This window comes from Alligator mississippiensis, chromosome 7 (assembly GCF_030867095.1).
Source record: "Alligator mississippiensis isolate rAllMis1 chromosome 7, rAllMis1, whole genome shotgun sequence".
Lineage (NCBI taxonomy): Eukaryota > Metazoa > Chordata > Crocodylia > Alligatoridae > Alligator > Alligator mississippiensis.
In genome coordinates, this window is record NC_081830.1 from 38,084,078 (window position 1) to 38,110,869 (window position 26,792).

The window sequence follows — 26,792 nt, forward strand, 5'->3', positions numbered from 1 at the left end:
GTAAACCCCAGGTTCTTTTTTACAGAGCTGCTGCCCACCCTGTCAGCCCCCATCCAGTGCATGGAACTGCTCTGTCCTAGGTGCAGGACTTTGCACTTGTCCTTGTTGAACCTCATGAAATTTCTTTCAGCCCAATCGTCCAATTTGTGTAGGTCACTCTGAATCCTAGCTCTACCCTCTAGTGTATCTACTGCTCCCCCCAGCTCGGTGTCATGTGCAAACTTGCTGAGGGTGCGCTGTATGCCATCTTCCAGATTGTTGATGAAGACATTGAACAAAACCAGCCCCAGGACCAACCCCTTGATACCAGCTGCCAACTAGACATCGAGTCAATGATTACTACCCTCCGAGCCCAATGCGCCAGCCAGTTTTCAATCCATCTTACAGTCCATTCATCTGGCCCATACTTCCTTAGCTTGCCTGTGAGAATGTTGTGGGAGACTATACCAAAAGCCTTGCTAAAATTAAGGTATACCACATCCACTGCTTTCCCCACATCCACAGAGCCAGTTGTCTCATCATAGAAGGCAATCAGGTTGGTCAGCCATGACTTGCCCCTGGTGAATCCATGCTGACTGTTCCTAAACACTTTTTTCTCTGCCATTCATGTTAGTTTCCATGGGGAGAGCAAGTTGCACAGTGAACAGGGTCTGGCTTTGTACTTGTCCTTTAGGAATCCAGACCCATTGGTGGCATGAAGCTCCTGGCAGGGGGTTTCTATGTAGTCTTACCTCTTGCAGGAGGCTGAGCTTCTCCAGCTCCCACTGATGATCCAGGATAAGGCTGTCGCTCCGGGGTCTCCACCCAGCTAGGTTCTCCTCACCTCGCACGTATGCCACCGAGGTGTCCAGCACACGCCTGCGTCGCCTCTGCATGCCTGCAGGGGAGATGCACACAGCTGTAGGGACCACTGCTCTTGCCTTTAGACTCGATACTGTTTGGTTAGGTAGGGAATGACCAAAGTTGATACACGCCTAATTACAGATGTGTTTGCTCTACCTGTGCTCCAGGGGGACTGCAGCGGGGGTGGGGAGGACAGATTTCTGGGAGAGAGACTGTGCCTAAGCTAGGCGCAACCCTTATCTGTGCTGCCCGGCTGAGCGCATAAAGCCATGTAGCTGGAGGTGCTAAACTTAAAAATGGATCTTTGGTCCATTGACAGTGATCCCCTGAGGCCAGTGGTGTTACACTAGGGATGAACTTGCCTCCAAAGTTTAACTCAGGTTTTCAGCACCCCTTTTGGATGTAACTCCTGTGATGGGACTCTGGGAAATAACCCCTGGAGTAACCCAAAAGGTAAAGAGGGGTTTCCCACCTGGACTGCCAGCATCAGCCACATGACAAAGGCTGAGTTCATACACTCCAGTCACACGGTTACTGCAACGAAAGGAAGACAAGAATTCATGTGCACACTGGGAAGAGGGTTTTCGTCTCTCAGACTCTCTTGTGGGGGAGGGAGTGGCCAGCCACTCTAGCTCAAAAGGTGATGGGTGCCTTCAACACTCTCCTGGGCTCTTTTCTTCTCTCCAGTGGCACTCAGAACCCTTCAGGGAGCACTAAACCTCCTTCTCTGTCCTGCCCTCAGTCCAAGATTGTGCTAACCATTCTTCTTCTTGAGGAGGCTGGACACTGCCCACCACAGAGCCCATCAGCACTACCTGCAAGCTGTCTGCATAGGTCGGGATGGCTTGTGTGTGTACCACACTGGATAGAATTTCTTCCTGCCAAGCCCAGGAACAGAAAACCCAGCACTGCACCACCACTGGATATGCCAGCCAGCCAACCCTTTTCTGCAGGAACACCCAGGACCCAGATTCTGCTACTGTTACAAGAGGGGAATGTACTGATTTCTCTTCCCTCTTCTTTAAAGACAAGGGAGGAAGAAGAGGAGAGAAAGATAAATCACAGCTCATTCCACACCCTTGAGGCAAGGACTAGTTCTCAGGTGCTCTCTGGCAAAGAGCACACACCAGGCGGCTAACTCTGAGCAAGCAGCACTTTATACAAACACAGTGCCCATCCCTTGCTCAGGCAATATTGGCATAGCTTCATGTCACATCAGCAAGAGCCTACAGGTGAGAAATAAGTACACCATAAGAAATAAGTACAAATCAGCAAATGCAATAAAAGAGGCCACTGTGACCTCTTCATACCTGCCCAGGACTTTCCTGCTGCAGCTTATCCAAAATGTACCATCAGAATGGTTTGTCTGAGTAACTTTTTCCCCACAAAAAATATTTTTTCGGAAAAAATAATTCAAGTTTTGTCACAACTGTCCAGTTATATATACATGTACTAAGGTGTTGCTATGCAGTATTCATGTTAACCTTTTTCATTTTCATGGACACCTGAAAAATTAGAACCATAATTTTAAAATAATGATTACTAATTACATTTTTGCAGGGGAAGGGGTTTGAGAAACACTTCCTGGATGGCTCTGCTTATTATGCCTTTGCATTATTCACACAAGGCTGCTAGGGAAATCAATGACATAAATACATAAGGATTGGAAGCTTGCAGTGCATGGAATTAAGCCATCGGCCAGATTCTCAAAGGTACTTAGGGTTCAGTTTTCAAAAGCACCTAAGATACCTTTGAAAAGCTGCCCTCATCTGCTGCAGAAAGGACTGGAATGAAACAATTGGGGTACTGTTACTGTTAATAACAACTGACAAGTATTATTAAAAGTGCCTTCCTTTGGAAAGGAAGGGAGATTCTCTAACCTCTCTGAGGCACGCAAGCTCCCACTGCCAAATAGGTTACGGATGGAACGTGAAGCTGGAAGTTTGGCATCTCTGGAGTAAAAGACCATGCAGAAATCTTTAGTGATCACGGCTGGCTGGGTGCAGTTCTCCATCTGCAATGAGGTGAGGAGAAAGAAGGGAGAGTTACAGGGATGGCTCCTACTAGCAATAAAGCAGGAACTCCTCATCAGCAGCAATGAGGGGTGGACCAGTCTGTGAACTAAAGATACCATCATGCCTGCGCAATCTATCTACTGAGATGAGCTCTACAGATGCAGAGAGCAGACACAGTGGGGCTTTGTCACAAATTGTGGCCTAAAGTGTGTTCCTTCCTAAAGCATGGACTAATACAAGCAGGGGAAAAAATGGTAAGATGGTTTCTTCCCTGCTTAACTGGAACTCAGTAAGGGCCAAACTGCCTGAGCCAGAACGAATATTCAAAAGATGTTTGTCTCTGCTGCTCAACTTTCTCTTCCTCTGATCCTGGGCTTTTGCAAGAAGATTTCTGCACTGCTCTCTTCTGAAATCTCCCTTAGGGAAGGGACAGCCTTAGAGAAAATTGGTACCACTGTGAGGAAAGACAGCGGTAGAGCAGTGGCCAGCAACCCTTCCAAGCCATGGGACTCAATGACCAGATTCCAATCTTGATGCCTGGCTTGATGCCTACCTGACTGGGGTCAATTGAGCCCAGTTTTCCTCCTGCCCAGGTAGGGGATTGGACTTGAAGATCTACAAGGTCCCTTCTGACCCTACTTCTATGATTCAATCTGACATAGGCTGGGTGGCTTCCATGATATGTCAGCAGACTGGGACTTTCCCTGTGCCTGTGCTGGGGCCAGGCAGCTGGGAGTTGCGCCTGCACTACCACCACTTCTCACAGCCCCCTACACCCCGGCTGGGGCAAAGGTGTACCTTGTGAGCGGCTGTGTTGAGGCCACATCCATGCTGCTGCTGCCACTTCTGTGCTGCAGCTGGGAGGCAGGAGGAAAGGTAAAGGGGGGAAGTACAGCTCCTTACTCCTTAGTCATTGGGCTCTGCAGGCCAGATCTGGCCCATGGGCTGTATGTTGCTGACCCCTGGTTTAAACTAAAACTTGGACACAAACTCGATCATGAAGTGACTTTTTCTCAAATGTGCATTAGCCTTTCAGGAAGATGTTCAGTGCATATTAAGCAACCCCCTTCTTTACCACATGCCCATTACAACCAGCCCTTTCTTTCCTGTTGTATGCAATAACTTCAAAAACAAAATATCTTCCTTTTGTTACTGACAACAGCTTCTGTGGCTGTCACTCTGGATGTTGCCTGGATCTAAACTTCCTGTCAGCTCTGAAGCCCCAGTAAAGTGAAATGAAATACAAGGTCAGGTTTCCTGAGTGGAGGAAGAAGGTGGGGGGTGCGGGAGTCATGGATGGGGTTGTATTTTAAAGCTGAGCCTAATCTACAAGGTGCCAAGCCTCCTTGATTCCCATAGATTTTTTCAGGAGGATCCACACAGGTCCAATCCTACTGTCCTACCCCATTCTTTGCAACTCCATCTGGTGGAAAATCAGCTGTGAGTGGTGACATCCACTCAGGGAGTAGCTGGCCATCTGGAGAGGACATGACAGCTCAAATTGGTGCCAGCAGCTCCCAGGATGCAACCAAGTATCACCTTGCAGTGCAGTTGGAGGAATGGGGAATGTATAGATGTGCTACCATAGGAACGAGGCATGAGCCAGAAAGTGACTCAGATGCCTGCTTCCAGCATGGGTTCTCAGTCACAGGCCGGTGTGCTGGCATAGCAACGGGTGGAGCCAAGCCCCCAGCCATTTCCCCTCTGCCCATCTGAAAAGGGTGGGACCTTCCAGAGTCTTCCTATGCACAGGGCCTGGCAACGCAGCCTTATATCCAGAGACTGCCATGCACATGTGAATAACCAGGCTCAAAATCCAGCCTGTGGGTCTGAGAGTACGAATCCATAACACAATTACTGCAGAGTAATTCACCACAGATTTTACTCAGTGGTAAATTTACTCCATAGTAAAGCAGACACATAACCAGTTCACCCAAGTTGGCTGCACACAATAGGGGCTGTACATGGCTGGAGGGAGCTGGTTTTTAGTGAGTACAACCCCAGAATGTTGTCCAGAGAGCAGAATCACCACATCAAGCAATAACTCTGTCCTGCAGTAAGGTTGTGTGTTGTGTGTTTGCTCCACTATTACTATGGCGTAAAGTCCATTTAATCCAAAGGAGCAAACATGCTGCATGTCCACACTCTTGATTCTTCACTCAACTGATTTCAGTTCTCCTGTATAACTGGTCTACTGGAGTGGGAGATCAAGTCCTGAAGCTCTGGGTTGCTTGCCAGCTTAAGAAAGTTTTGTGCGTATTGCACAAGCACCTTGAGTTAGTTGGAAGAAGCAGGCTAGTTCATGCCTAGATTTTAGAGTAGAGTGGTGGAAAACCTCTATATTGCATGTATTTCATGGTCAAGGGATGGTCAAGAACAGGTGAAAGGTCTTGCCTCAATATAAGCAGAAAGTGTAATGTAGATTTTCTCTCTGTAAGGGGTGACGCGATTCAGTAGGAGGGAGTTATGCATAGAGCTGTCCCACGCTGCTTCGAACTGGTAAAACGTCCTGGAAAGAAACAGCAGACACCTGGTAAAAACACACTATGGATTAGGTCAGACCTGCACAAATACATAGACATGCATGCACATGTACCCACATACGCACGCACGCACACACACGTACATATACACACACACACACAAAGCCATGTTTGGGACAGATGGATACAGCCATTCTGGAGTACTCGGGAACAAACTAAGTCCAATAGTGGACCACTGGTGAGGACAAGAAATTGGTCCTACCCCCTATACACATCCTATTAAAAATTACTAAACTTTCAGAGTGGAAGCTTCAATTGAGAATTTACTTTGTAAACTGGAGGTAGGCTTTTCTGTGTGAACAACAAAGTAGATGTGAAACTCTTTGTGGGATGTGCACTACTAGAAATGTTACAGACATGGGAAAAGTAAAGAAGAGGAGAGATGGAAAGAGTGATGGAGGGGGAGCTGGACAAAAGGAGGAAGAAATATTGGGCCTATGGTATCATGGGTCTGTCTAGCCAAGAGAAAGGCCCTGCATGGATCTAGAGCACTCCAGAGCTGCATCTCAACATGCAAACATGGCCAACAAACCATCTTCCTTCCACCTGAAGGAACAGCTAGCTACTGTTTGGCAAGCATGTTCAGAATGGCAACAAGCAAGGATGCTCAGGTCATGATCAGTGTCTCCCTGACACCATTGAGATCCCCACCCCCTACTGAGTTTTTGTTATTTTTACCTTTTAACTGATGGCCAAACCTGCCATTTCCCCACAGAGGTGGAGATGGCAGTTCAGTATCCAGAAAAGACCTTCAGTTCTTTCCTACTGTTCATCACTGGTGCACCGCTCTCGCCTTGAAGCCAAACTGGACTAGGTCTGTTTGGCTCTCAAATCAAAAGCGCCCCATGAGGAGCTGGGCCTGTCATGTTCATTTCTCCATTGGCCCCATCACGTAGCATCTATGCTAAATTAAAGAGGCTGTTTTGACCAGGGGAAATAGGGGAGTTTAACAACCAAGGCTCCAAGTCATATAAGTATCTAAGCATGGCTTGACATGCACTCCTGGCTTGAGTTCCATTGACTCCAGTGACACTTAAGTACATGCCTAATGCTAAGCAGGGGCTTAAGTGTTTTAATTTGTAGGGAAGGATTTGTGGACCAAGGTCTGGTTACATTATTACTGGACATCCTCATCCTTGTGACTGACACAGCTGATCAGCTGCCCTCTCTCCTGGGAAATTAGTCACGATGGTTGATCATCAGAAGTAAATATCTCCATGTAACAGAGCACAGGGCTGGTCTTAGAGGAAGCTTTCCTCTGCACTGATGCATGTTTTAGAAGAGAGAAGCTGGTATTGCAAATATATATATCAGAACTGTCCACAGACAGAGCTATTAGCAACTGATCTGCTCCAATCCCTGCCTAGATTACTTCCAGCACCACCTAGCACTTATTTGCCACTCTCTAAGCACCTTACAAAGTTTAGTTTTATATCTCCCCATTTTACAGATGGGAAAAATGAGGCACAGAGCGGTGAAGCAACTTGTCCACAGTCACATAGCAGGAGAAGGGCAGAACTGGAGGTAAAACCTGAGAGATCCTCTCAAGTTGCCATAGAGGTACTCTGACTGTTGTCTTTTGCAAGGCCATTTTTAAGGCTGGGATTTTAAGGCTGCAACAAATGAAACTCAGAGACAGCACAGGTCCCAGAGAAACCTCTATGACTCTGGGGTCACCGGACTATCTCCCACCAGGCTGCCAGTCTCTCTGGTAAGCCTGTCTTGGTGAACTCTAATATTTAGAATTTATCTTCTAGCCTACTGAGAACTTTGAAAGCCACATTGAGATCCTGATCAAAGATGACATCTACTCAGAACTCCCCCTTATTCCCATCTGAGCATCCTTGAGAACATGACTGAGAAACAGTCCAACACAGCCATTCCACCACCACAGCTCACTGACGCTCAGTATCAGCCCAGCCAAAAAATCTCTTTAAAAAGATCCCAGGCCTGTTCATCAGAAGCCGTGCTTCAGTTCTGGTCCCACTCAAGGGAACAGCAAGAGGCTCTTGTTAAAGAAGATTTGACTGTGCTGGTTGATAAACCATTATCATCCCATTCTAGACACCACAGCATAATAACAAGATCATTGTTTTGGAACATGTCGCAAACATCAAAACTAAATGAGAGAGAGTCAAGGTCAGGATCACAGTAGACACAAGTCACCAGAGGACAAAGGACTCTGAAGGGAAGGATATAAAATAAGGAAAGAAGGATTGTAGAGGGGGGGGAGCAAAAAGCAGAGGAACAAATTAGAGGAGAAAGAGAGAAAATCAGAAGGCAACAGACCGAGCAAGTGCGCGAGAGAAAAGTGTGAGAGAAATACCTAGTGTCATTTCCGAATGAAATGCTATAAGTGGAAGGCAACCCAAGACAAACACACATACACATACACACACAAAAAATTAAAATGTCAGAAAGCATTGTCCACAGGGTGTCCAGTGACAAGCTACCTATACAGCTACCAGGGGCGTGTGGGGGTGTGAAGAGATGGCAGCCATAGTTAGTCAGGACTTTGCTGCTGGTGGGGAACCAGGAAGTAAGCAAAGATAATATCCTCATGGTACAAGGACATGATTGTAGGGAGAACAGGGTACGTGCAGTGTCACAGAACTGTTGCTGTGGAAAGAAGAGTCCCCTCCACCACTGTCCCACAGTCAGAGGTCATTTGGTCAGTGGTTTCCATGCCCTGCTTTCTTGATGGCTCTAAGCTGAAGCAAATACCCTGTTCTGTATCCCAGAAGGACCCACTGTTTTGTGCTCACTGGGGCATGGCTGACAGCACCTTCTGCTCAGAGTGAAACTAGTTTGTGGTGCCTCTCATGGGGTTCAAGATGAGAAAGGTAAGAGCAGGGCTTTTCACTAACCACTGGTTTTCAGTGCCCTTCCCAGGAAGGCTGGCAAGAGAAATGCATCATCTCTACCACACAGGCAAATCATTTGCTTCAGGTAAATGACATGCCACCTCTGGAAGTCAAAGACCCAGGACTCTGTGTGGCAAAAACCTCAGAGCCTGCCAATAGGTACGTACCTTTTGCATGGAGGTGGTGGGGTAAACAGTGCTGATTTTGTAACAGGCAAACCTGTGCCTGGGAGTGCTCTTGCTTTTGGATGCCCCTCAGGGACCTCTTGTTTTGAAAGGCCCTCAGACCAGCCTGGGTGTTTGTTCCATCTTTGGCTTGATCATACCCAACCAGCAATCACAACCAGCTTTCACAAGGAGGACATGTGGGCCCCACACTGAGTTTTCTCTATGCTGAACAATATGACCTGCAGAAACTGTGTGGGGTGAGGGAGGATGGAACTGCCCTCCCTCCATATCACATGAGTCCGAGGACTCCACATGTGGGACCTGGCTCTACTTGGAGCCCTCAGGACCAGCGCAGAACCACTCATACTAGCATTCATTTTTCATAAAAGCTTGAGAGTGACCTTACTGTTCACATCAGTGAGGGACTAATATGATTGATCTGAGCTAGGAACTGTGTGAACTGCTACCATCCATTTTGATTTGGAGGCTTCTTGCTGTTACAGGCCAGAGCCTCTCACTGAGTTACTTGGGTGCTTTTGCCATTTACCAAAATCTGGTCACGGAGGATGCCAACAGACCATTGTGTCACCTGTGACCTGGTCCAGAATTTACCACCCTGATTTCCAGGCTACTGGACTAGCTAGCTGCACTGGCAGAAGTCACCTTGCTCATTTATTCAGCTCCATAGCCAGGCTACAGAGGAAAGCTGAGAACAACTAGAAGATGGAGTGAATTGTTAGTCCACCAGGAAGGGATGTGTGCTCTAGCATTACTCATTTTTTAGAAGTGAACCTTGTGCAATGAGCTTTCCTGTAAGACACCAACTGAAAGCTGTCAAGGCTGCAACAACTAAACCATATCACATTCCTCCTTCTCCCTTCCTCCCCCACTGTCCTCCAGCTGGAAAGTCAGCCTTTTGTGACTTGCTCCAGCATTGCCCCAAAGGATAGGCTCTGAGGTGCAATGTAAGGCATAATGGAAATGTCTTCCCAAAGCATGTGATGAATTCCACAACCAGCTGCAGCAAAGGGTCTTGCAAAAGCCTGTGAATCCAAAGGAGCTGGCACCTCTGACCCCTGCCACTCAAAAAAATAGATCCTGCATTGTGAGTTTTATCCTGGCCCCTTTAGCCTCCTTGTGCTGCTCTGGTTGTACAAAAAAGGCAGTATCATGGGTTTAACCATGCAGGGGAGCACCCCAAAGGGGCACACATGCTAATATGCTGCCATTACACTCCCCACTGTCATAGTCCAGAACACAGGGAGTGTGGTCAGGGTGGAGTTGACCCAGAGAAATCAGGTGTTCCCTGACTGACACAATGACACTCTGGAGACCAGCCTTGGGGTACAAAGCCACTTTTCCCCTCAGCAGTCCCAGCAGAGGCTCCTGGCCTCTGGGCAAAAGGACAGTATCACCTATGCAATAAACAATGGGCCTGATTTTACAATCAGAATCATAAGAAAGTAGGAAGTCATCTCATCCAACCCCTGCTAGGGTAGCTTGTCATATTTTATGCTTTAAAGTTGCACCTGTTTATAGAGTGGTGAATTACAGTATTGTTTAAAGTTTTCTTTTATGTTCAGCCTTATTTAATCATTACTTAAGTTCTGCATAGCCTCACTGTTATCTGAACGTCTCATTTTGCTGGTGTCTGCAATAGAAGCTGGTCTTGCCTCTTGCAAGCAGCTTATGGCCTTGAGTTTGCTTGCATGATGTTTCTTTCCTTTTCCATCACTGTGAGAAGTTTTCTAACACAACATAGTAATAGTTTTGTTACCAGCTCAAATTAACTGAATTTGGCACTAAACGGCTGAATCAGAGGGATTAAATGATTGCATATGTTGATGACAGGTGATAAGGGAGACCAATGGACAATGCCCAAAGTAAGACACAGGAAAAAGGCCAAATTAAGAGGTGTGCTCATGATGGGTCTGTTGAACAAAGGAATATGCTGACAGGATAAAATATGGACAATATGCTGACTGCAGAGAGACCAATCTGAAAGCAAGGAGTCATCAAAGGAGTGAAGTTAAAGAAAAGCATAAAAGGAAGCAACAAGAAAGTTCAGTGTTGTCATCATAGCTAGGGACAGACATTCAAAAAGCCTGAGGCTGAACTGATTCAATCTTTGAAGGGTAGTCTAACCTGGCTAGGCTGAACCAGTTTGCAACTGCCCAGACAGTTTGCATCTCCTTCTGGACTGAGAAAATGCAGGCACATGCCTGCAGTGGCTCAGGCTAGACAGCCGGGGGCACTACATCAGCCCTCCCTACCCTTCAACAGTGTTGAGCTGGGGTGGCCAGGCCCCAGCTGGATGCTCTGATTAGAAAGGGGTCCCCTCCACCCCTCACTGTTCCTGATCAGTGAGGAAGCCAGCAGGGAGTTGATAACACAGTGTTTAGCACCCCCATCAAGAAAACAAAAGCCTCTCTCATTACTTCAAGCTCTACTTAAACAACTTTTTCTAAGGAAAGAATGGAGGGACATTACCTGCTGACCTGTTAATTAGCTTCAAAAAGCCCTAAGTAGACACTGTCCTGTCTACCTTGCACAGACACCACTCAGCATTACCTAGCATACCACATGCTGGTTATGGTCTGTGTGGGGAGGCAAGCGGGGGGGAGGGAGGGGGGGCGAAGCCAGGCAGACCCTGCTGTGTTTGCAAGTCTCCACTGGAGCTCTGGCCAGGGAGCAGAGGGGCAGGGCCAGCCCTGCTCTAGAGCACACAGCCCAGCCCAGCCCAGCCCAGAGCTGCAAAGCATCTGGGATGCTGCGGGACTCTGGTTTAAGTTAAACCAGGAAGGGGTCTGGGACAGACGTTGCATAAACTGGTTTGACCCAAATCAGTTAAGTCTGATACTACATTCAAGCAGACTTATCTCAAACCAGTTTCAGGCCATTTTCAAACTGGTTTATATGCAATGAACATCTGTTCTGTTACAGGTTTAAACCAGTTTCTGATCACTTAAACCGGTTTATGTGTAATGTCTGTCCCTATAAATCCAAACTTCAAGGACTGCCCTAGCCAAAGATACAACTTTGCTTCAGGAAATGAGTGGCTGTCTTTTCTGCTGACCAAAGTAACATCTGGGATTGGGTGAGATTATTGTACTGAATGTTTTTTGGCTCTCTGCTACTTTAAGAGGAGAAGTAGCCTAGCCAGGGAGTACTGCAGGGCAGGCAGGGCATGGCAGCTGCGGGTTGCCGGGGTCAGGCTACTGAGCAAGTAGTAGGCACCTGCAGGCAGTCAGCTGACCAGAGGTAGGTAGGGCCCTGGATGCATATAAACCTGGGGCTTGAGCTGGCACGGCTCGCTGCAGGGTTAGGATCTCCTGCCCAGGAGAAGCACCTAGTGACACTGGTCAGACCGCTTTGCTGCTCGCAGGGAGACTTAGGCTCAAGGAGCTCACAAGAAGCCAGCTGGGAGGTTTGCTGGCCCCAGAATGAAAGAAGTTTTGCCCTCATAAAGGGGAAGAGGGCTGCTTCCATTGTTTTGTTTGTTATAGCCCAGGGGCTTATGTTATATTACTGTTTCAATTGGTAGACTGGGATGAGGCTACAAGGGGAGGTGGAGGCCTCATTAGTGCCCAGAGGGCACTTGTCTGCCTTGAGCCCTGCCAGGAGCAGGCTCAGGGTTTGAGTTGTTATTGAGCCCAGAGCAACGCCAGAGAGGGTGCAGCCACAGAGGGGCCAGGAGCCCAACATACAGGGGCCAGGGGCCCAGTTGTACTAGAAGGGAGAAGCAAAGTTAGTACCTCAAAGCCAGGTCCAATTCAGTGGGCCTAGGCTAGAAGGCCTAGCTAGATAAAAGGGGCAAAGGCCGAGGAGGCTGAAGCCCCAACAGAAGAACAATATACCTTGTAAACCCCCTCCCCCCCGCCCCGTGATGCATGGGGTGTGGTAAAGGGGAGGATTTGCAGCCACTCAATTAGCCCTTAAGACTTTGTTTGCCAAGCCAGGCACAAGTGACTGTAGCAGCCTAGCCAAAGGCCGAGACTATAAAGGCCCAGCCAGGGGCCTAGGACCAGTGGGACTGAGGCCTAGCAAAGGTCTGTGGGCAGCCTCCCTATTTATTTATATAACATCAAGGTGTGGCAGGAAAGGCAGGAGGACGCTTTAGGGGCATAGCAGGGCATGGTCACGGAGCCACCAAAAGGTGTCACAGCCACCCCTGAGACCCTGACGTGTTACACTGAATATAGAAACTGCTAAGATAATACTTGTTGTTGTACTAATAAAGTTAGACTTTGATTTTAGGACACTGAGTTGTCTGTGTTTGCATTTCACTTTCCATTTAAGGTTTAATTGTGCTTTAATGATCCCCTAGCACTATCTGGGAGACAGCAATTTTAACACCGCTGCTCAAGGTGGGATTGTCCCCGATAAAACCACTCCAAGCAAGTGGTTGTCCAACCTGCTTTGAAAAACTTCCAAGGATGCGGAATCTACAACTTCTCTGGGTAGCCTGTTCCAATGCTTAACCAACCTCACAGTGAGAAAACGCTTTCTAGTCTCCAATCTAAATTTCCGTTGTTGCAATGTAAGACCATTTTTCCTTGTCCTGTCCCCTATAGCCACAGAAACTTGTCTATTACCATCCCTTTCAAAACCACTCTTATGGTATTTGAACTTTGTTATTGTATTCCCACTCTGTCTTCTTCTCTCTAGACTAAGTAATCCCAATTTTTCCAATCTTTCCTTGTAAGTCATGTTTCCCAAACCTCTAATGATTTCTCTTGTTCTCTATGAACTCCTTCTAATTTGTCCACACCTTCCTTTAAGTGCAGTGCCCAGAACTGGACATAGGACTCCAGGAGAGACCTTGAATGTTGATTCAAACAGTGTAAATCAAGAGTGGTAAAATCACCACTGAGAAGCAGACTCAAGCCCAAGATCTTTAGAACTCCTAGGATTGCAAACGCATAATGCTACATGTAAGCCTTGTATAAACGGATGGAGTTTGTGTGGCAAATAATGCAAGCTACACAGCAATTGTCCTTAGAGACGAATACTTACTAACTTACAAGGCAAAAATAACTGTATGCTGTATTTCATAAGCAATGTCAAGGTTTACAAATTCTGTGTAAATAAAGCAAATTTACATAATATAAGGACTGTCAGAGTAGAATTAAAAAAACCCCTCAGATCTAAACCCAGGTAGAATAAACATTCTCCACTCAAAAGTATTGTTGCCGAGTTCTTCCCAATTCAGAGTCTGATTCTGCAAACCCTGGACACATTAAAACAATGGGACTACTTGGTGAGAAGTATTAGTCAGTGTGAGGAAAGGCTGCAAAACTGGTACCTGGATGTCAATTTTATTTTGACATTTCAGCTGAGATTTTTCAAAGATGCCTACAGAAAACTTAGGTGCTTCAGCTCCCACTGAATTTCAAAGTATTGCACTGATGCCATTGATGGTCAGTGAGGCTTGAACATCAGGCAACCTTTGATGTCAGAATTCTAAATCTTTTACCTCTTTCTTCTGACATGAATCTACAGTCTGTGGTGTAGAATCCTGATTAATCTATGCTCAGAGAAGCCAAAGGGAAGAAAGCTAAAGGAAGGAAATACAACTCACTGCATATTGTCAAGTTGAAGTGTAGCACAGCATGTCACTATTCTGTTCAAAGCAACATAATGTAAATATGAGAAAATATTTCTTATTATTATTGAATAAGTCAAATCTCTAGCTGGGACTGCTCGGGACATGCATATTTCTTGGGACATAAAAGGATTAGTTACTGCTTCCTCTAATGGCTTTCATGGTCCACTTCCTTACATTGCTTTGGTTGGAACTGGCTACTTGCAAGAGTAAGGATCAGACCATAAGACTATACAGATTCAGAAAGACAAATATCAAGAGGGCTGCTTCAGTATTGCTTATCACAAATCAAGTGTAGGTTGGAGGGGAAAATTCCCCAAGTTTTTTGTCCCTCGCTATTTTTCCTTCTGCCTCTGATAGCCAAAGAGTTAATTAGCTTCAGGCCAAGGTCCACTGAAATCAGGAGAAAGACCCCCCCCCCCTCTCCCCCCCCCCCCCCCCCGACCTCAGGCTATTAGTGTTCAAATTCACTGATAAACAACATTGTTGATATGATTAAGGCTGATTGGAAAGATCTTGCACACTCTTCCAGGGTACCCTTTGCAGCTAATCACTGAAAACTAGTATAGAGTTACAGTGCACATCACCCTGACCCTCACAACCTTTACTCTGCCCTCTGTCGGTGAAGAATTGACCTCCCTTGACAGACACTGCAGTGCTACATCCTTTCAGATGACAGAGAGCCCTATGGGGACACAGAACACAAATACAGCAAGGAAAAACTGCCAGAGTTGTCAGGCATTATTTCCCCTTGACTGAAGGATTCTCTCTGAAGCATCACCTACCTTTAATTCTACCCAGTAAGGCCCCACTGTTGTCTGCTTCCAGATTACTGCAAATCTCTATGGCAAGAGTGGACCATGGTGCTCCCCTGCTTGCACAACCTGCATTATGAAGTGCATGATCTCTGACAGCAGATTGAAATTCTAAAGCTCTGAGTTTGGTTTATAGAACACATTCTGTTTCTATCTGCGGTGTTTAGCCCACATTATCTCAGAGCAAGACTGTCATGGAGCATGGGAAACAAAAAGTTGCTTCTTAGTAAGACTGGACCCTATTAGCAATGTGCAGGACTTCCCCCTAACCCCTGTCCATTCCACAATGCACACAAGGACACCTTTAACACTAAGCAGATGTGTTGCTCAATGACAACCTGCAGATATTCCCTTAGATCAGTGAGGGCCAAACTTCATAGATTTCATAGATTTCATAGACATTAGGGCTGGAAGGGACCTCAGAAGATCATCGAGTCCAGCCCCCTGCCCAAAGGGCAGGAAGTCAGCTGGGGTCATAGGATCCCAGCAAGATAAGCATCCAGTTTCGTCTTGAAGGTGTTCAATGAAGGCGCTTGAACCACCTCCGGTGGCAGGCTGTTCCAGACCTTGGGGGCTCGGACAGTAAAGAAATTCTTCCTTATGTCCAGCCTGAAACGATCTTGTAGTAGTTTGTGACCATTCGACCTCGTCATCCCTTGGGGCGCTCTGGTGAACAAACGTTCCCCCAGATACTGGTGGTCACCCCTGATAAACTTGTAGGTGGCCATCGGATCACCCCTGAGCCTGTGCTTTTCCAGGCTAAAGAGCCCCAGGGCTCTCAGCCTGTCATCGTAGGGTCTGCTTCCCTGACCTCTGATCATGCACGTGGCTCTTCTCTGGACTCTCTCAAGCTTCTCCACATCCTTTTTGAATTGTGGAGCCCAAAACTGGACGCAGTACTCCAGCTGTGGCCTCACTAAGGCCGAGTACAAGGGGAGAATGACGTCCCGGGATCTGCTTGAGAAGCATCTATGGATGCAAGCCAGTGTTTTGGTCACTTTACTAGCCGCAGCATCACATTGCAGGCTCATGTTCATCTTGTGGTCAATGATGACCCCCAAGTCTCTTTCTTGCATAGTGCTAGCCAACATAGCACTGCCGAGCCTATAAGGATGCTGCGGGTTTTTCTTTCCAAGGTGGAGAACCTTGCATTTATCGGCGTTGAACACCATCAGATTCTTGTCCGCCCACTTGCTGAGTCTGTCCAGGTCAGCCTGGATCACCCGCCTGTCTTCTGGTGTGGATGCTTTGCCCCAAAGTTTGGTGTCATCGGCGAACTTGGCCAGTCCGCTTCTGACTCCAGTGTCCACATCATTAATGAAGATGTTGAACAGTATGGGTCCAAGGACAGAGCCTTGGGGGACCCCACTGGTCACAGGACACCACGATGAGTGACTTCCATCAATTACTACCCTCTGGGTCTGACCCCGGAGCCAATTTTCCAGCCAGTGGATCGTGGAGGACCCAAGGCGACAATTGGCCAGTTTCTCCAGGAGGCGATCATGGGAAACCAGATCGAAGGCTTTTTTGAAGTCAAGATATATGACATCAATCTCTTCTCCCTTGTCCAGGTGATAGGTCACCTGGTCGTAGAAGGAAATGAGATTGGTCAAGCAAGACCTACCCGCAACAAACCCGTGCTGGCTATCCCTTAAGGTGTTGGCGTTGGCCAGTCCATTAAGGATGGCCTCTTTAATAAACTTTTCTAAGATCTTCCCCGGGATAGAAGTCAGGCTGATGGGCCTATAGTTAGCTGGATCCACTTTCCTCCCTTTCTTGAAGATAGGCACCACGTTGGCCTTCTTCCAGTCTTCGGGCACTACACCAAAGCGCCAAGAGTTTTCAAAGATCCGTGCCAGAGGCTGGGCTATGATGCTCGCCAGCTCCTTGAGTACCCTGGGGTGAAGATTGTCAGGGCCGGCTGACTTGAAGGTATCCAGCTTCTCAAGATGTTCCTTTACAAAGTCAGCATCAATGGAGGGCAGGGGATCACCCTCACCTGGACTCACGGCCCTGTAGCGGGCATGGACGTCCCATGGGGCTGATGAAAGACTGACGCAAAGTACCTATTTAATAGGTTGGCTTTTTCCTGGGCGTCAGTTGTCAGTTGCCCCATCTGGTTCAGCAGGGGTCCAACGTTGCCCCTGCTTTTCCTCCGGCTCCCCACATATCTGAAAAAGGACTTTTTATTGTCCTTGATGCTCAAAGCTAGCTGGAGTTCAGTTGCAGCCTTGGCTTTCCTGGTCTGCTCCCTACAGGACCGGACCAGTGCAGAATAATCCTCCTTGGAGGTGACTCCCATCCTCCATCCTTTGTAGGCCTTTCTTTTTAGCCTCAGGAGGTCTGCTAGGTCCCTGGAGAGCCAGGGGGGCTGCTGTGCCCTCTTGCTGCCTTTCCTCCGAGATGGAATAGACTTAGATTGTGCATTGAGGATCGCTTCCTTGAGGAGCAACCACTCTTCTTGAACTCCCCTCTCCCTGTGGTCACGGTCCCTTAGGGCCTCACTGACAAGCCTCCTGATCTTGTCAAAGTCGGCTTTCCTGAAGTCAAGGACTTCCGTGTTGCTGACTGACTTGCCAGCTTTTCGGCGGATGGTGAAGGTGATCAGCTCGTGGTCGCTGTCACCCAGCTTTCCATCAATCACTAGGTCGCCGACTAGGTCATCCCCAGTAGCCAGTACCAGGTCGAGCAGCGCTTTGCCTCTCGTTGGCCCATAGACTTCTTGAGTCAGGTAGAGGTCACCCACGCACGAGAGGAAGCTCTGCGACCGCTCAGATTTTGCTGAGCGATCCTCCCACGAGATGTCTGGGTAATTGAAGTCACCCATGACAACCATGGTCCTGGAGCAAGCTGCCTCAGCCAGTTCCCGGGCAAACTCTTGGTCAAGCTCAGGACTTTGGGTAGGAGGTCTGTAATAGACTCCCACCATTGTGTCCCCTGTGCCGTGTTCCCCACGGATTTTAACCCAGAGGGTCTCCAGCCGTCCACCCTGGTCGCCAATATCAGCTTGCAGGGATGTGTAGCTTTCCTTAACATAGAGAGCTACACCCCCGCCCCTTTTCTCTACACGATCCCTCCTGTACAGGGTATAGCCATCTATACCCGTGTTCCAGTCATGGGTGGAGTCCCACCAGGTCTCCGTTATCCCTATGATATCGTAATTGTTTGCACTGAGCAGGAGGATGAACTCCTCCTGCTTATTCCCCAAGCTCCTGGCATTAGTGTACAGGCAGGCAAGTGCCCCCTGGGGGGCTCCTTCCTTGCCCACAGATTTTACCAGGGCTGGGGCTGGAGTGGGCTCCCTTGAGTGCCGTGATCCGCTGGCTTTGCAAGGATTGCTCAGCGGGCCAGCAGTGGCGGTAGTCCCCCCGTCCCCCAGCGGGCTTAGTTTAAAGCCCGGTGGAGCCGGTCAGCCAGTCTGGCTGAGAAGAGCCTCCTCCCTAGGGGAGAGAGGTGGAGGCCATCTCTTCCCAGCAGCTCGCTGCCTCTCTCGCCAAAGAGCGGGCTGTGGTCATGAAAGCCAAAGCCTTCCCGACGACAGCAGCGCTGCAGTCTTTGGTTGACCACATAGATCCTCCTGTCCCTTCTTAGCCCATAGCCTGAGACTGGGAGGATCGATGAGAACACCACCTGTGCCCCCAGACCCTTTAGCCCCGCTCCCAAATCCCTGTAGCGCCTCATGACCTGGCTGGGAGTGCTCCGAGCAGTGTCACTGGTGCCCACATGAATAAGGAGCATGGGATAGTGGTCTGTGGGTTTAAGGAGCTTTGGGATCCTCTCCACAATGTCCCGGATGCGGGCCCCCAGGAAGCAGCAGACTTGCCGGGCTAAGGGGTCGGGGCGGCAGATTGGCCCCTCAGTCCCCCTCAGGAGGGAGTCTCCCACAACAAACACCTTACGTTTTGTCTTGGGGAGAGCAGGGGCGGGAGCTGCAGTTAGGCCCATGTTGCCTGTGGGGGCCGGCAACTCAGCAGGCTCTGCTGGGGCAGCAAGACGTGCATACCTGTTGCTCAGTTCTGGTGGGGGAGAGGCCTTGGTGCGGCGGGCCTTAGGGCCCTTGACCACCTTGGTCCATGCCCCTGGCTGGACACAGCAGGAGGTCCCAGAGTCCTCCTTTGGCGTGGAGGGAGACTGTGGTCTACCCTCCGCCTCCCGGGGGAGAAGGGCCTGGCAGTAGGAGTCTATCTCCTGCTCGCAGTCCCTGACGGCACGCAGTCTCTGGACTGTGGCCTGGAGCTCCTCCAGCTGGCACGCCAGAGACCCCAAAAGGGAGCAGACCCCACAAGGGGAGGTCACCATGCTCCCAGCCCCAGAGCCTGAAAAAGGGACAGGCAGCCCCGCAGCCGAGAGCCAGGGGCTCCGTCTGGGCGGCCGTCTCTGAGGTGCCAGAGGGGGGGGCCGCGGAGCCCGAGGGGACCCTCGGGGTGCAGCGCGTGCCCATCCGTGTCATGCCTCCGGGAGGCTGGCTACGGCTGGGGCTGTCTACCCTGGGGGGCGTGCTGGCAGGGTCCTGGGCCCTCCCGTGCGAACTCCGCGCTAACTCACGCGCCGGCAGAGTAGCGCGCCTGTTTGCGCAGCTCCGGTCGCGTGGCTCCCTGGGGGGCTGGGCGAAGTAGGGGCCTGGGCGGGGCTTGACCTGGCCCGGCTCCACTCATCTGCCTCCTATCACTCAGTAAGGGTTAGCCCCCTCTCTCCATGGGCCCTGCTTACCCCGGCTGTGCTGGGGGTCGGCGGGGGGCTCCATGGATGCTGGAGGGTTTTTTGGCAAGTGTGCCATAAATTTGCCCCACGCCAGCCCTGAGTGGCACTCCAATCCCTTCCACTGCCTGATTTGTTACTCTGTTCTCTACTCCCTGCCCTGTGCTACCTGCCTGATCTGTTGCCCTGCTTTCTGTTCCCTGCCTTGTGCTCCCTGTCCTATCATCTGCCTTGCACTCTACTCCCTGTCCTATGTGACACTGCATTGCCTGCTCTCTCCCCAGCCTGCCACATGAAACACACAGAGGCTTCTCAACTGTGGGAGGCCTTGTGGGCCTTATCCAACTTCCATGTACTTCAGTGGGAATTGAATTAATCTTGGGGCTCTCAGTCAAAAACAGAGTGGGGAGGCTCCTCTCTCACTTTCTTCTGGACAGACATTTAATTAGGTTCTACTGTACCAAGGAAATACCAGGACAGCCAGGAGGCAGAGCTGCCAGGGTTGCATAAGGTACCTTCCAAAGAAAGCCATGTCTTCTGCAATGCAAGATTATATCACTTATACAAGCTGGCATCTGCAGAGTGCAACAAGCACATGAGGCAGATACTATGGCCTTCCTTTGCAATAGAGTTTGCCCCATAATACTCAAGGTGCCTCTGACTTCCAGCAATGGATGCTCACTACTTAGTCACACCATAAAAGAAAAGGACTGCAAGTACCTGTACTGTCATGAATAGGAAGGTTCCTGTTCAGCTATACTAGGAGCTTCTACCCAACTCAGATTACAGTGCAGGTGAGAAATAAAGGCTGTGTCTGAGTTAATCACAATACTGATAATCCCAGATGTCCAAATGATACTGCTCATTGTTCAGGTGTAGAAAGAGCTACCAAGCCACTAAGGACTCGAGACAAGAACCCTCCAGGTTGAGGATGTGCGTTATGAAAGCCCTAAATGTTAGATTCCAACCCTAAATGGCCTGGGGCCTATGTACGTAAGGAACCACCTCCTCCTTTATGCTTCATCTCGATTCCTAAGGTCACAAGAGAAATCTCCTGCAGGTTCCAGCTATGTGCCAAGTCCACATGACAGACACACGTGGGAGGCTGTTCTCAGTGGTTATTCTACAGCTCAGAATCCCCTTCGAAGCTAGCCAGAGCCTGAACTTGGGCATCCTCCGGCAGTGCTGTAGGACCTTCATATCTGAGCAGGTGTTTAGCAAGCGGGGTTAAATTTGGGGGTATTGTTTGGATTAATTGTATAATTGTATCCTTAATTTATCTGTTTTTATGAGGTATCTTGTTTTTATTGTAAAATGGTCTGAGCCCTTTTTGGGGGGGGAGGGGATGGCAGAAAAATCAAATAAATAATCTATAAATCCTTCCCCCTCTCCCATTCTAGTGGGACAAGATGGGTTCAGGCTTCGGCATTCACCTTTCAGCTGTTCCAATGCACAGGAAGAAGAGCCATTCTGTTTTCCAGCTTGGGCAGAGTGCTAAAGCTCTGTCAGCAGTGGTGACATTGCTGTCAGTTCACAAGCAAACCCCATTTGGCACCATGTGGTTGAAGGGAACTCAACCTTCTTTCTGGGCAACCCCAGCTGAGTCCCCCCAGGCCACCGCCTGCGCAGATCCTTCCTCTGCAGTGTTCCCCAGTAACTGCGGTTGCCCAACCTGTACCAGGGTTCAAATTTAAATACTTAACTTTTTTTTTAATTTAAATTTAAATGTATTTTTTTAAATTTACAACTTTACATATCTAAATATTTATTGATTTAAGTATGCAAATTAGCTTGTTTCTATATCTGGTCCACCAAAATTCTTTGACTGGGTTTGCTGGTCCACAGCATAAAAAAGTTTGGGAACACTGCTTTAGGGCAACCATGGTCTATTACGCTTGACGTAGGCATTTCTGAGAAAGGCACTACAGTCTTTGGGCTATGCCAGAGGTCAGACAGGAGGATCATGGGCGATTCCTTCTAGTCTTAAAGTTTAGGAATCAATGAACATAAGCAGCAGCACTGGTCAGGCACTCAAGTCTAAGCATTACAAGAGATCCTGATTCCAGTCTGTGCCTGGTCACCTGCTGGTTTGGGAAGGCGTATACCTCCCCAGGAGGGAGCACTATGACACAGATAAGAAGGGAGGTTATTTCTACCCTTACCAGGCACTACCAGAGTCTAATTCCTAGATGACATGAGCAGTGGTTGTCATTGAGATGACCTGGCATTTGTGACAGTGATCCCTGTCTCCATTACTCTGTCCTTTTCATTCCTTTGTATCAAGGTCTGAGCAGAAGCGCTCACAGGACAGCCTGTCAGATTCCAAGGAAAGCTGTGAATTCTGCTAAATACCTTGTCACAAGGACCTGCTAAATATCTTGTCAAAAGGCAAGGAAAGGATTCCTTTGTGTGACACTGGGATAGCCCTCTACCAATGTAATCACCAGAAAAAGCTACAGGAGACAAAGCACCCACCTCCTCCTATGTCTAGGAGTCTTCCAGGAAAGCCCTTGGTGGCTGGATACTGCAGTAGTCAGCCATTCACACTATCGCACCCATCTGCTTATTGCAAACCTACAACCAGACCCTGAAGTTTAACAAGATAGGCAACATCAGGCAGGAAGTCTAAGCTCCCTTCTCCATAATCCCTTCCCCAGTCTAGTCTCTATCCTCTCCTCCAATTTCATTGCTTTGCTTCTTCCTACTTTCTGTTGCTTATTTCTGTATCTGTACCACTGTCATCATCACGGTGCTATATATAGCACCTACATCCCCATAGCTTCCCCTAAGCAGCAGTGTTACTACAGTCCTGAGTCTTCCTCTACAGCTCTGCATTTCCTCCTCCACACTTGTCAAGCAAGCCATTTGGTAGGATGATCATAGATACCCACTGACCTTTTATGGTATGTACCCCTTGACTTAATGGGCCAGACCTGCAGTGAGCGTCAGCTTGCACAGCTCCACTGAAATCAATGAAATTGTAACAGTATTACATAGAAATAATAAGACAGTGGGACCCCTGCAGCCTCCAGGACACGTGCCCATCACTACCTGACTCCAAAGAGAGAGTTCATTCATGTGTATTTTCAAACGCTGTCTCCAGGTCACATCCAAAGAATGTGGGATCAGATCTTCCACAGTGGTGAACTGGCTTTAAAATAGGTGAATTTAAAAAGGGTTGAACATAAAACAGAGCTCTGCTACTTTATATTCTCTGAGGATTTCCCCTATTATTTCCCTGACCAAGAGGGTCAGATGATCACTTCTAGGGCTCTGATTGTCATTTATGCCAAGGCCCTGTTCTATTGGTCCAGTACTGAGGAAAAGGTTTTAAAATGGGTGAATACATTAAGGTTCCTGACACATCCAGAGAGGGGGTAAAGAGGCCTTTGCACAACTGAGAATACAGGGAAATAAATCTGTCTCCTCTGAGATCTCTGGTGGAATTTGGTCTAGTTATCCTGGCAAATAAAAGTATTGGGGTGAGTATTTACCCCCATGAAATTACTGGCAAACTCCCTCTGACTTTAGTGGAACCAGGCTTTCACCTGTTAGATCCTTTCCCTCTAAGTGCTGACTGTCCATAGTTCCCAGTCTCTCCTCAGCTATCATGTCTACATGGTAAACACACATTTCCCACTGGTGGCAACCCAAGGTATGAAGCACTGCTCAGGGCTGCCTGCTTCCAGAGCAGGAAGCAATGTAGCTGTCTCTGCAGGGCAGTGGGGGTGGACTAATTAGGCCAGTGCCAGTTAGCTCAACCCTAAAATAATGAGCCCATCTGCAGCTGGGATTACACCGCTTACTGCTTACAATTTAGGAAGCAGCCTGCCAGAGCAGTGCAGGGCATATAGGGCTGCCACCAGTGGGAGTAATGAATTTACTAGGTAGATGTGGCCCACGTCGCTTTCACTTCTCTCTGTTTTCACACATGGGTTATTTGCCAGTTTCCCGCCCTGAGCCCCAGGATAGCCTCTCATGCAATTTCTGTCATTGCATGCCTACCCAAAGCCACTCCTGGGTCATGGAAGAGGGAACGGGATGGGGATCCAGCATAGGCATGGGGCCAGCATGGGCTTTGCCAAATGTCAGATAAGTACAACAGCAGCAAAATCGAAAGAAAATCCAGCCAGAGGAACACAGGCCAACAAGAGAGAGCGCTCAAAACAAACAGGAAAACCCAAGGGACAGAAACTGAATAAAAGAGAAGCCCAGAGATGTAAAAAAGAAAGGGAAGGGAAGTGTATGGAGGGGCTGAAGGGTTGGAAATCAAAGCACTGCCTCTGAGGGGGTGAAGGAGTGGTGAGGAGGGGAAGAGGAGGAAAAAGAAAAAGAAAACTAAGGGAAATCAAATAATACCTAGGCATATCCGAATCAAGAAACTGCCTGCAAAAACACAAAACAATCACATGGTTAGTGTGGGTTCAAATGGACGGCAGCAGCAGCAGTTTCATGGTGAAGCGATTCAGAAGCCTGAGGACTACAGGCAGCTGCCCACTGCCCCCACGCACCACACCATGCTGCGGTAGGACACAGCAAAGCCTCAGCCAGGGGGTTGTTGCCAAAGAGGGGGCACCTATGCACGTATGAGCAGTGTGCTGAAGCTGGGGGTTCTCAAGTTGGGACTGGAAAATTGTGTTTGCCTCATTGCTGGGGAAGCTGAGTGTTAAAGGAGCGGAGAGGCCAGATTCCCCCTCCCAGCTGTACTAGGAACAAGAAATGCTCAGCTGGCTCCTCATGGGGAGCACTGAGGCTAGATGCAGGGACTATTTGCATGTGGAAATAGGAAGCGTGCCTCATCCCCTGGGGGGCAAGAATCAGGGCTTGCCTACAGTAAAGGCTAAAGCAAAATTCATGAGGGCTTGACATCTTGGTTATGAGGGCTATGCTGATTCTCAACAGGAACAACTGAGAACATCTACAATGCCTCTGAATGAGGGAGAAAGGCAGCCAAGCGGAAAGTCCTGGGGCTTGCTGTCTGCAATGATGACTGAGTGACATACAAGAGCAAAGCGGGGAGCAAAAGCAGTCCAGAAAGAGGGTTAGATATTTTCCATTCCATATGCTCCCTCCCATGGCCCCTGCATCCAGGTCCCCCCCTCCTGTGACACTGCTAGGATCAGAACATGCAAAAGCCCATGCAGGACTGAAGCAAAGGGCTTTCTGGCTGTTCCCTTTGTTGTCCTGTCCAACTTTATTCCTTTTATTCTTTCCCCTGAATTGCAGTTCCCCTTGTCCCTATACCACTCTTTCTGCCCTTCCAGCTGGAGGCCATATGTTTCAGCTGTGGAGAGGCCATGGTGTAAGGTTTCCACCCCTGCAGAGAGCACGAAGCAATGAAGCACATGTTCACACACTGGTTTGGGTTCTGGGAGGGACAATTATGTACACACCCTTGGGGCCGTCAGCCCACCAAAGCACAACAAAACCCAACCCTTCACTTGGCAAACAGTGATGCCCATCCAGTGGCCACCAGTCTACCTTCTGTAACACTCCACCCCAGGCTGGAATCCCTGGAAAACGTGACCTGCATGACCTCCTTCATGTCTCCTGCCTAGTGTTTCCTCTTCTGCCTCCCAGTTTTGGAGTGGGAGGAGAAAGGAGTCACTCCCAAGAACTTCAGCCCCAGGCTCCCATGGAGAGCAGAGCAGTAGGTTGGGCTCTGCAGCCTAGGGCTACTCACACACTTGCTGGTCCTCATTCAGATCCAATGGACTAGCTCCCCAGCTGGTGTACCCTGGTGAGCCTCCACTGAACTCATTGTTTTTGATTTGTGCTGGTGAAGGCTGCAGCCCTATTTCTTATTAACAGTCTAGTTCACACCTCTCTGGGGGGGAATGGGAGATGCTGTACCCCATTTATGATTTATTCACATAAAGAGGGAACACCCTTGTCAGCTCTCCAGTGCACTACTGCAGATTGGCTGGTCTGATCCCTGTTCACTCAAGCACATTATCCCTCACCTTCATCCCAGGCTTAGCCACCTATATGGTTTTGTCTTGTGCAAAGTCAAAACTCCTCTACAGGCTCTGATACGATCCCTTATGGCTTAGTGTGTCTCCAGAACCCTCTTATCACATGACCTACATTAAACCATGTCTGCCTTCTCCTCCAATATGCTCACTCCATTTACACACAGTCCTGAATGAGGACCCTCTCAGTCTCCCCGCCCTCTCCCCTCCATCCCTCCACAGCTTTCAGCGGCTTCTAATGGAGACTGGGTAAGTACTGCCCTGGAGGTATTGCTGGGTGAAGTGCGCGACAGCAGGGAGTACAGTGGGACTGGCCACTTCTCCAAAACAGAGCGTTCTGGCTGTCATATTGTATTCCCTCTCTTCAAATGTAACCACAGGCAAGGCTGCCCTGGTGGAAGAAGGGAAGAGGACAGCTCCAAAAGGAAGTGGGTAGAACCTCATCTTCATCCTGCCATGCTCCTAGAACAGGAAGTGTATTGTTTCCCAGTGCCTCAGAACAGCCTGGATACTGTCTGGTGTCACCAATAACAATGTCTTACTTCATTTATGTGAATTTTAGGCAGGCACTGTAATCCATGATCGCCCCAACTACCTATCATAGTTGTTCTTAATCTTATCCCAGAAGACAGTATAAAACCAGTTCCACCCCAAACTCCAGCACCCACCCTTCACAGTGCTCCAAGAGAGACACCTTCTTGGGGGAGCTACCCAGCTGGACCAGGGCCAGCAGCTCAAGCTGAAGAGCATTCTGCTCTGTAATACATGCAGCATGGGCTCCAAAGCCATCACCAACTTACCAAATAGTTTTCCATCCATTGGGTGATGCTAGAGATTCAGAGCTCTGGAGGCTGCCACCACCCACCAGGACTCAGCCAGCAGGATCCCAAACAACATTACTGCTGTGTGACTGACATTGCAATAGACTCCAGCTATGGAGACATGGTTCATAACCATGATTGGGACAAGGGCATCTGAGAGATGCTTGGGCATTAGCTTCAGCATCTCATGGGAGGGTGTGTCCCATAACCTCTGGTACAAAGAGACCTTTTAGTCTGTAATACATGGCTATGGGGCCTCACTGACACTGGGCCAGTGCTACCAAAACACAGGGATAGCACCTTAGAACAAGAAGATGAACATCCACAGACTACACTGATATTGGTCCAGTAGTTTCAGAATGTCACTGAATGGGTAGAGCCCTTTTGGTGCCTACCCTGGGTCAGTTTGAGTGGGTATCAGAAAGACCTGACATGGGTGTGTAGGAGGG

The 26,792-nt window shown here is 48.8% G+C and overlaps 1 protein-coding gene across 19 annotated transcripts in view; it reads right to left on the reverse strand.

Moving 5' to 3' along the window:
• Window positions 1–26,792, reverse strand: part of KIF1A (kinesin family member 1A) — a 143,623-nt gene that overhangs the window by 11,424 nt on the left and 105,407 nt on the right. For 7 of the 19 annotated variants that reach the window (XM_059730857.1, XM_059730849.1, XM_059730847.1 and 4 more), the window contains 5 exons: window positions 23,910–23,936; window positions 5,253–5,367; window positions 2,724–2,857; window positions 1,316–1,377; window positions 732–877 (listed from right to left, as the gene is read on the reverse strand). In XM_059730857.1, the coding sequence (XP_059586840.1) occupies window positions 732–877; window positions 1,316–1,377; window positions 2,724–2,857; window positions 5,253–5,367; window positions 23,910–23,936 (484 nt within the window). Of the gene's footprint in view, window positions 1–731; window positions 878–1,315; window positions 1,378–2,723; window positions 2,858–5,252; window positions 5,389–7,727; window positions 7,752–23,909; window positions 23,937–26,792 lie in introns of all 19 variants that reach the window. The other 12 variants (XM_059730860.1, XM_059730851.1, XM_059730858.1 and 9 more) reach the window with 3 other exon arrangements.